Consider the following 10,738-nt stretch of genomic DNA (forward strand, 5'->3'; position numbering starts at 1 on the left):
TTAATCTATATACCATATAAGAGTGTTGAGTTGTGTTTGTTGGTACATATATAAAGACATTATCTGTTCTTCTACTTGCAGGTTGCATTGTTGACTGTTTTCATTACATGGGCGGGCTTGAGGTTGCTCCAATCTGTGCTCGATGCTAGTACTCAGTACAGTTTGGTGAGCAAAGAAACTGTCTGGCTTTTCATCAGATTGATTTTGAAGTTCGTGGTGGCTGTGGCATGGACAGTTTTGTTTTCGGTCTTCTACGCAAGGATTTGGAGCCAGAAAATTAAGGATGGTAGGTGGTCTGATGCTGCAAACGATAGGATTATCGTGTTTCTCAAGTTAGTATTCGTGTATGTTATGCCTGAGTTATTGGCTCTTGTACTCTTTATTGTTCCTTGGGTAAGAAACTGGATCGAGGAGCTGAATCTGGGAGTTGTATACTTTCTGACATGGTGGTTCTATAGCAAGACTTTTGTTGGTCGTGGGATGAGGGAAGGCCTGGTGGACAATTTCAAGTATACAGTCTTTTGGATTGTTGTACTGGCCTCTAAATTCATATTCAGTTACTACTTACAAATTAAGCCTCTTATTGCTCCGACCAGGGCACTGCTGAACCTTAAGAATGCGACCTACAATTGGCATGAGTTTTTTGGCAGCACTCACAGGATAGCAGTAGGGATGCTCTGGCTCCCTGTGATTTTGGTTTACCTGATGGATTTGCAAATTTGGTACTCGATCTACTCATCCCTTGTAGGTGCAACAATTGGTCTGTTTTCTCACTTGGGGGAGATCCGGAACATTGATCAGTTGAGACTTAGATTTCAGTTTTTCTCAAGTGCTATGCAGTTTAACCTTAAACCTGAAGAGCATCTTCTGAGCCCTAAAGCAACAATGCTAAAGAAGGCTCGTGATGCTATACACCGGCTGAAATTGCGCTATGGAATTGGTCAGCCTTTCAACAAGATCGAATCCAGTCAAGTTGAAGCAACTTGGTTTGCCCTGATTTGGAATGAGATAATCCTCACATTTAGGGAGGAAGACCTAATTAGTGACAGGGAGGTTGAGCTGCTAGAGTTGCCGCCTAATTGTTGGAATATTCGGGTTATCCGTTGGCCGTGTTTCCTCCTTTGCAATGAGCTCCTGCTTGCTCTAAGTCAGGCAAACGAGCTTTGTGACGCTCCTGATCGCTGGCTTTGGTCAAAAATCTGTAGCAGTGAGTACAGGCGTTGTGCTGTTATAGAAGCTTTTGATAGCATTAAGTATGTGATTCTTAAAATTGTTAAAAATGGCACAGAGGAAGAATCCATACTGAACAGGTTGTTTATGGAGATTGATGAAAATATGGAAAACGAAAAGATAACTGATGTATATAAGCTGACGGTACTACTTCGGATTCATGAAAAGCTGATATCACTTCTTGAGCGTCTGATGGACCCAGAAAAGAAAGTATTCAGGATCGTGAATTTACTGCAAGCTCTGTATGAACTCTGTGCCTGGGAATTTCCAAGAATTAGGAGGAGTACTCCGCAGTTACGACAGCTTGGCTTGGCACCAATTAGTTTGGATGCAGGCACTGAATTGCTGTTTGTCAATGCCATTAATCTTCCTCCTCTTGGTGATGTTGTCTTTTATAAGCAGATTCGTCGGGTCCATACAATTCTTACTTCTAGAGATCCAATGCATAATGTGCCAAAGAATCTTGAGGCCAGAGAGCGTCTTGCTTTCTTTAGCAACTCTCTCTTTATGAACATGCCCCAGGCTCCCAGTGTAGAAAAGATGATGGCTTTCAGCGTGTTGACTCCTTACTACGACGAAGAAGTGATGTATCGACAAGAAATGCTCCGAGCTGAGAATGAGGATGGAATATCCACCCTATTCTACCTTCAAAGGATTTATGAAGATGAATGGGTGAATTTTGTGGAGCGGATGCGTAGAGAGGGAGCAGAGAATGAGAATGATATTTGGTCGAAGAAGGTTAGAGATCTTCGCCTCTGGGCTTCATATAGGGGACAGACGTTGTCCAGAACAGTGCGAGGGATGATGTATTATTATAGTGCCTTGAAGAAGCTTGCCTTTCTTGATTCTGCTTCTGAAATGGACATCAGGATGGGAACTCAGATTGCTCCTGAGCAACCCCGTTCTTACTACACAAATGATGGTGGGGATAACACACTGCAACCAACACCTTCCCAGGAAATTAGCAGAATGGCTAGTGGTATAACACATTTGCTTAAAGGGTCTGAGTATGGGAGTGCAATGATGAAATTCACATATGTTGTGGCATGCCAAGTTTATGGACAGCATAAAGCAAGAGGGGACCATAGAGCTGAGGAGATTCTGTTCCTGATGAAAAATCATGAGGCTCTCCGTATTGCATATATTGATGAGGTCATCTTGGGAAGGGAGGTCGAGTACTACTCGGTTCTTGTGAAATTTGATCAACAACTTCAAAGAGAGGTGGAGGTCTATCGTATCAGACTACCAGGCCCCTTGAAGCTTGGCGAGGGAAAACCAGAAAACCAAAACCATGCTCTAATCTTTACACGAGGAGATGCGATTCAGACCATTGATATGAATCAAGATAACCATTTTGAGGAGGCTCTTAAGATGAGGAACTTGTTGGAATCGTTCAAGACTACCTATGGCATAAGGAAGCCTACTATTCTTGGAGTCCGTGAGAAAGTTTTCACTGGTTCGGTATCTTCACTTGCATGGTTCATGTCTGCTCAGGAAACAAGTTTTGTAACCTTAGGACAGCGGGTTCTTGCCAACCCACTGAAAGTGAGGATGCATTATGGTCATCCGGATGTATTCGATCGGTTTTGGTTTTTGCCTCGGGGTGGAATTAGCAAGGCCTCAAGAGTTATAAATATCAGTGAGGATATATTTGCTGGATTCAATTGTACTTTAAGAGGTGGGAACGTGACACACCATGAATACATTCAGGTAGGCAAAGGAAGGGATGTGGGTTTGAATCAGATCTCTATGTTTGAAGCCAAGGTAGCGAGTGGTAATGGTGAGCAAGCATTGAGCAGAGATGTATACAGGTTAGGTCACAGGCTGGACTTTTTTAGAATGCTCTCCTTCTTCTACACAACGATTGGCTACTATTTCAACACAATGTTGATAATATTTACAGTTTATGCATTCTTGTGGGGTCGGCTTTATCTAGCACTTAGTGGTGTTGAGAAAATAGCAAAGGATAGGAGTAACAGCAATGAAGCTCTTGCTGCAATCTTGAATCAACAATTTATTATTCAGCTAGGACTTTTCACTGCACTTCCAATGATTCTTGAAAATTCTCTGGAGCGTGGATTTCTTCCAGCTATTTGGGACTTCATAACAATGCAACTACAGCTTGCATCGTTTTTCTACACGTTTTCCATGGGAACCCGAACCCATTACTTTGGCCGGACAATACTCCATGGTGGAGCCAAGTATCGTGCCACTGGAAGAGGGTTCGTGGTGGAGCATAAGAAATTTTCCGAGAACTACAGATTGTATGCTCGAACTCATTTCATCAAGGCTATTGAGCTCGCGATTATTCTGTTGGTATATGCGGCTTATAGCCCGTTGGCTAAGAGTTCGCTTGTTTACATACTGATGACGATTTCAAGCTGGTTCCTTATTACATCTTGGATCATTTCTCCATTTCTGTTTAACCCGTCTGGTTTCGACTGGCTCAAAACAGTGTATGATTTTGACGATTTCATTGCGTGGCTATGGTCTAGAGGCGGGCTGTTTACGAAAGCAGATCAGAGTTGGTTTACGTGGTGGAATGAGGAACAAGAGCATTTGAAAACAACGGGAGTTTGGGGGAAACTGCTTGAGATTATACTTGATCTTCGCTTCTTCTTTTTCCAGTACAGTATTGTGTACCATCTTCGCATCGCAGAGAAGCGGACCAGTATTGGTGTATACTTGATTTCTTGGGGATGCATCATCGGAATTGCTGCGATATACATCACAACAATCTATGCTCAGAAGAAATATTCTGTCAAGGAGCATATTAAATACCGATTCATTCAGTTCTTAGTAATCGTCCTCACGGTTCTTGTGGTCGTGCTGATGCTGCAGTTCACAAAACTTACAGTTGTTGATTTGTTGATTAGTCTCTTGGCTTTTGTTCCCACAGGCTGGGGATTGATTTCCATAGCTCAAGTACTGAAACCGTTTCTGTTATCAACAGTGGTTTGGGACACAGTAATCTCCGTTGCTCGCCTTTACGACCTCTTCTTTGGGTTGATAGTTATGGCTCCAGTTGCATTGCTTTCATGGTTGCCCGGTTTTCAGAATATGCAAACACGGATTTTGTTCAACGAAGCGTTTAGCCGAGGGTTACAGATTTCTATCATTCTCGCTGGCAAAAAAAACACTTGAAGCAAATATTGGTATGGATCAAATCTTTATATGTTACTGGTTATTCTTAAGTACATCCATTAGTAACATTGAATTCATTATTCATATTTGCAGGGTTCTTAATTTTGTTGAAGATTAATTGGTCTGGGAAGGTTTAAGACGTTATAGGAGCTATAAGTCGAAGATATCATTCTCTCTGGCAAAAGAATTCACTTGAAGTAGCCAGGTTTGATATCCTCCTCCACTTTTTTGCGGCGCTGCATCAGCTTACGGTAGCCAGGCTAGGGTGTTAGCATTTTGAAGTTGACCTTGGTTAGGCGTGTTTGTAAACGTAGGTATGATCTATCTTTTCACTTTGGGTGTCAGCTAATGATTTCTCAAGAGACCATACAATTAATGGATGATTCCGTCACACTGCAGGGTCCTTGATTTGGTGAGAGATTAATATTTAGGGGCTTTAACAATGACGGTATGCTTCAGACTGCACCATTTGTTTCGGTCTTGTACAGATCTGACTCTTGCTTTAAACACTCTTTTGCACATATTTTTTCCTTGTGGAGATCTTTTTATGTCATTCACTATTGTTCTTTTCTTTAGAGATTCTCTAATCGTTTGTCGTGTTTTGATTCAATTGCTTAATCCACGAGAAATATTTCTACGGTAATCTCTCATGATTATTACAAAGCATTGTGTAAATTAGAAGCTGTACTCTTTTTTCTACTTTGGGTTTATCCCAACCAAATGGGTCTACCGAAATAGGTTTAAAGAGGAAGCCAGCTCTAGTGCATCTCCACTTCGTTCCACTTTACTCAGAGAACTCCACTCTTCACTCTTCACTCTGATTTGAATTTGTCAACATATATATAAGAAAGCGTTTTACCCGAGCAAATCGTTGACGGCCTCTTGAATGGAAGCCATTTAGAAAACCACACGACACGACACACAAATTGCACAAACACCTATGATTGGGTTACCGCCATGGTTTTTGTCTTTTTGTTATTGCTCTGCTCAGAAAGTTTTAGTGCCAGAATATTTGGTCAATGGATTATATTATGTGATCTGTCAATATCGGCGAATTAAAGTTCATACCTTAGCACCATACAATTTGAAAATTAAACTGAGTTTAGGTTGCTATGGTAACAAAAAAAAAAAAAGCAAAAGATAATCACGCTACAAAATTGAGGCTTTCACTCATGCATGATCCATTGTTATGCTTCCCACGTTTATGTTTCCCTCCTCCAACTCATTCCACATGATAACCAATAACCTCGAATCCTGTCCTTAAGCTGCAATTCTAATGCTCGCAACGATGGCACATTCTCTTTTCTGTTTGGAAACATGATTTTATCATAATACTTCCAATTACATAGGATGAATTTACCAAGGTTCGTTATAGTTAGGCTAACAAAAAAAAACAAAAGTGTGGACAGTTGTACTTACGTGAGCAGTGATAGAATGTCTACTTGGAGAGTGCACAAAAACTTGAATCCTCCGGAACTTCTGTGTAGCCTGTCGAAGAGAATATCATAGTCTGGCCGGAGGGTATACTTGAGATTCCGCTCAATGGAGTATAATGCATTGAGATCATCATGCGGTTCCATCTCATTGCGTGGGCAAATCTCGAGTAGTCTGATGAGATATTGGTCAATGAGTTGTTCCACTTGAATGTCATCGACATAATATTCTTTCGCCAATCCAAGAAGTAACTTGTTCCGATCATTACTTGAGAGAGTCAAGTAACCCTTAATGGATGTTAAAGAAAAAAACCTCATCAAGACCATATATATACCTAAATGATTATATATATCACGACTATATTATGCCACCTCTTTGAAGTCATTCAAAACAGAGTCTAATGCCTCGTTCCCACTAACTGAGATCGCCAAGTGCATTTTCTCAGAAACTCCATCAAAGTCCTTAACCGCATTTCTAGTTCACGTTTCACATTTATATTTTTCGATTAATTATAAAAATATTACGTGCTTATAATAATTATTGCAATTAACTAGAAATATGTACCTTCCTTTGCTACACACATAAAGGTAGTCTAAGTTGTTTGGGTACCTCTGTCAACCATAACACACGTAATTAGAGCTTAGAAGTCGTCCATCGCTCAACCTTTTCAGTATGAGCTTTTGGTTTCCGTCTAGATATTAGAATTACAAAACGTTCGATGACTTGAAAAACCATAGCAATTCCAGTGAGGATTCAGAGAGAGCACTTACTCGTACTTCATCTGTGAAAATAACGTTCTCATTTGATGGCGTTTTGATGATGCCTTCTTTCTTATTAATACTTTTTTCTTTGTTTAATAATCCAAAAAAAATCTTCTTCATCGTCCTTTTGGAATAACGAAGGGCTTTTTAATGTGGTAGTATTTAGTGTTTGAAACTGTAAAAGAAAAAAAGCCGGACTTGAATTTATGGTTATCCATTAAATAACGAATTATGTAAAAGTTGACAAAAAAAAACACGAATTATGTAAAAATCACATTTTCACAAACAGATAAATATCTTGCATAACTGTTTAAAAAAAGTTTTTATGATCACTATCACATTAAAAAGTCAAATTAAAACCCAAATTTAGAATTTATTTCCACATTTAGCTCCTCTCTGACTAGGTAAAAAGTGGCGAGGGTTGTGTGGACAAAAAAAAGCCAATTCAGAGAAGAGCTAAATGTGGAAATAAATTCTAATTTTGGGTTTTACTTTGACTTTTTAATGTGATCAGTGATAGTAAACATAATAACTTTTTTTTAAAACAATTATGCAAGATATTAATCTGTTTGTGAAAATGTGATTTTTACAAAATTCGTTATTTAATGGATAAGCATAAATTCAAGTCCGGCTTTTTTTCTTTTACAGTTTCAAACACTAAATACTATCACATTGAAAAGCTGTTCGTTATTCCAAAAGGACGATGAAGAAGATTTTTTTTGGATTATTAAACAAAGAAAAAAGTGTTAATAAGAAAGAAGGCATCATCAAAAGGCCATCAAATGAGAACGTTATTTTCGTAGATGAAGTACGAGTAAGTGCTCTCTCTGAATCCTCACTGGAATTGCTATGGTTTTTCAAGTCATCAAACGTTTTGTAATTCTAATATCTAGATGGAAATCGAAAGCTCATACTGAAAAGGTTGATCGATCGATGGACGACTTCTGAGTTCTAAATATGTGTTTTATGGTTGACAGAGGTTCCCAAACAACTTAGACTACCTTTATTTGTGTAGCGAAGGAAGGTACATATTTCTAGTTATTTGCAATAATTATGGTAACTACGTAATATTTTTATAAGTAGTCAAGAAAAATTTAAATTTGAAACGTGGGTTTAACTAGAAATGCGGTTAAGGATTTTGATGGAGTTTNATTCGTTATTTAATGGATAAGCATAAATTCAAGTCCGGCTTTTTTTCTTTTACAGTTTCAAACACTAAATACTATCACATTGAAAAGCTGTTCGTTATTCCAAAAGGACGATGAAGAAGATTTTTTTTGGATTATTAAACAAAGAAAAAAGTGTTAATAAGAAAGAAGGCATCATCAAAAGGCCATCAAATGAGAACGTTATTTTCGTAGATGAAGTACGAGTAAGTGCTCTCTCTGAATCCTCACTGGAATTGCTATGGTTTTTCAAGTCATCAAACGTTTTGTAATTCTAATATCTAGATGGAAATCGAAAGCTCATACTGAAAAGGTTGATCGATCGATGGACGACTTCTGAGTTCTAAATATGTGTTTTATGGTTGACAGAGGTTCCCAAACAACTTAGACTACCTTTATTTGTGTAGCGAAGGAAGGTACATATTTCTAGTTATTTGCAATAATTATGGTAACTACGTAATATTTTTATAAGTAGTCAAGAAAAATTTAAATTTGAAACGTGGGTTTAACTAGAAATGCGGTTAAGGATTTTGATGGAGTTTTTGAGAAAATGCACTTGGCGATCTCCGTTAGTCGGAACGAGGCATTAGACTCTGTTTTGAATGATTTCAAAGAGGTAATGGCTTAGTATAGTCGTACGTGCTATATATTAACATAGGTATATATATATGGTCTTGATGAGGTTTTTTCTTTAACATCCATGAAGGGTTACTTGACTCTCTCATGTAATGATCGGAACAAGTTACTTCTTGGATTGGCGAAAGAATATTATGTCGATGACATTCAAGTGCAACAACTCATTGAACAATATCTCATCAGACTACTCGAGATTTGCCCAGGCAATGAGAGGGAACCGCATGATGATCTCGATGCATTATACTCCATTGAGCGGAATCTCAAGTATGCCCTCCGGCCAGACTATGATATTCTCTTCGAGAGGCTACACAAAAGTTCCGGAGGAGTCAAGTTTTTATGCACTCTCCAAGTAGACATTCTATCAATGCTCACGTAAGTACAACTGTCCACACTTTTGTTTTTTTTTGTTAGCCTAACTAATGAACCTTGGTAAATTCATCCTATGTAATTGGAAGTATATTAATCAAAAGTCAATAGCTCAACTGGTAAAGATCTATATATACGGGGATGGGCCTAAAACATCTAATTTTTTTGTTTCTTATAAAATGGAAATATTATGATAAAATCATGTTTTTTAAACAGAAAAGAGAATGTGCCATCGTTGCGAGCATTAGAGTTGCAGGTGATGGACATGCTCCGAGGCTACTGGTAATCAAGTGGAATGAGTTAGAGGAGGGAAACATAAAGGTGGGAGGCATGAAAATGGATCAAAGGAATTAACTGATTAAAATAATACTTCCTTTGTATCACAAAGATTTATTTTCTGAAATCTTATTTTGTGATTTTATGTAAATCTTTATCAATTAACCCGGGAGATTGGCCAAGATATGACTCGATGCTGCAAGATATTAAACACATCTTATCCAGTTTTGATTACTGGAAGTGTCATCATGTGGCTGGATCAGCGAATAAGGTGGCATTGGCCATAGCTAAGAGTGTTACGCGAGAGGGAAGGTTTCATTCATATCTATCACTGGGAGGACCTTCTTGGTTGCAAGATCAAGTCAGAAGAGATAATGAAGGAAGGCCTTGAAGGTTTGCTTCCGCATAGCGGTTTATCGTGTTTTACCTGTTCCACTTGGAGGGTCGATTGACCTCAGTATCATGTGTGGGTATTGTTTTTTTTGTCCTTGTTTTGTGTTTTTACTTTCAAACTCTTGTTCTATAAGACGACAAAAAAAAATGCAAAAAAAATTAATTTTTAAGAATCATTAGTTGAGGATTTTAAAACTTGGTAAATTACAATTGGTTAATAGTTATGAAATATGTTAATATGAATAAATAATGCATTTAAAGCTAAGCATTACATATTCCTTTTAATATGTGTGAAAACTCTATAAAATCAATCTTTTTGATACAAAAGGACATACTGGCGATGAATAATCTTCACCTCTAACTCAGCTTTCCAAAGAAGCCATAGCTTTGTTCTTCTACTCTTCATAGGTGAAAATTATATTTTCTTAGTATGGTCATACATAAATGAGGGAGGTATAACACTGTGTCGAAGGAACTGACCAATATAATTGAGATATATGGGGGTGTATTGAATTTAGTAGTTTAGAAAATTTTAGAGTATTCAACTGATGATTGCTAAAATTCTTTAAAAATCCGATGTTATTGATCTTGAAATTTATATAAAGTCATTTAAAATAATTTACAATCTCATGTTATATATTTAATCAATAATTTGTAAATGCTAATCAAATTTATTGTTCAAATTATTATAATAGTTCCATAAAAGATGATTGCAATTGATTTTAGGAGACTTTTTCTAATTTTTTAGCTGAAATATATGACCCCAATTATCACATCTCTATAGGTTGTATTTTGAAGGACTTCATACAAAAAAGAGGTGTTTGGAAACTAAGTACGGTTATTGTATTGAAAACGGACAATACTTAGGTTCATCCCTAGGAGTAAACTTCTTTGTTCACTTCCTTATAAAATAAAGAAACAAAATCTGTATGCATCTTTGTAAAATTAAAAACTCAAACCCTTCTTTTATAAACCAAACCGATAGATCCATAATTTCGTTTTAATAGTAAAATCTAAACCCTACCACCTCATTTGTAAATCCAAACCGGTATATAATTTTGTTCTAATTGTAAAATCTAAACTCTAACCACCTCATTTGTAAACTCAAACCGACATATAATTTTGTTCTAATTGTAAAATTTAAATCCTAACCACCTCATTTCTAAATCCAAACCGACATTGAAGAATGTCAAAGGAACTGATTTACAAGAGAGGATATAGATAGCTAAACCAGAGGGTGGCTATAATTGATAACTCTGTTGTAGAACAGGTTTGTAACCTTTCCTTTTGTGGCACTAGCTTCTTAAATGTTTGTTCTGATAGGAAATTATA

At 37.4% G+C, this 10,738-nt stretch overlaps 3 protein-coding genes across 5 annotated transcripts in view; 2 read left to right on the forward strand and 1 right to left on the reverse strand.

The window, feature by feature from the left end:
• LOC104737357 (callose synthase 11-like) overlaps window positions 1-5,017 on the forward strand; it is a 13,636-nt gene extending 8,619 nt beyond the window's left edge. For all 3 annotated transcript variants that reach the window (XM_019234994.1, XM_010457522.1, XM_010457518.1), the window contains exons 5-7: window positions 1,020-4,385; window positions 4,468-4,688; window positions 4,774-5,017. In XM_019234994.1, the coding sequence (XP_019090539.1) occupies window positions 1,020-4,374 (3,355 nt within the window). In that variant the 3' untranslated portion in view covers window positions 4,375-4,385; window positions 4,468-4,688; window positions 4,774-5,017. The remainder of the gene's footprint in view (window positions 1-1,019; window positions 4,386-4,467; window positions 4,689-4,773) is intronic.
• LOC104737358 lies at window positions 5,428-6,851 on the reverse strand. Its single transcript, XM_010457524.1, has 5 exons — window positions 6,579-6,851; window positions 6,373-6,419; window positions 6,180-6,282; window positions 5,794-6,095; window positions 5,428-5,679 (listed from the first exon to the last, which is right to left on the reverse strand). Exons 1-5 carry the CDS (start codon window positions 6,687-6,689, stop codon window positions 5,577-5,579), a joined length of 666 nt encoding a protein of 221 aa, XP_010455826.1. The 5' UTR covers window positions 6,690-6,851; the 3' UTR covers window positions 5,428-5,576.
• LOC104737359 lies at window positions 7,765-9,023 on the forward strand. The gene is made up of 5 exons (XM_010457525.2): window positions 7,765-7,941; window positions 8,105-8,151; window positions 8,249-8,351; window positions 8,442-8,743; window positions 8,954-9,023. Exons 1-5 carry the CDS (start codon window positions 7,831-7,833, stop codon window positions 9,021-9,023), a joined length of 633 nt encoding a protein of 210 aa, XP_010455827.1. The 5' UTR covers window positions 7,765-7,830.

The sequence above is a fragment of the Camelina sativa genome, chromosome 13 (genome assembly GCF_000633955.1).
Source record: "Camelina sativa cultivar DH55 chromosome 13, Cs, whole genome shotgun sequence".
In the NCBI taxonomy this organism is placed as follows: domain Eukaryota; kingdom Viridiplantae; phylum Streptophyta; class Magnoliopsida; order Brassicales; family Brassicaceae; genus Camelina; species Camelina sativa.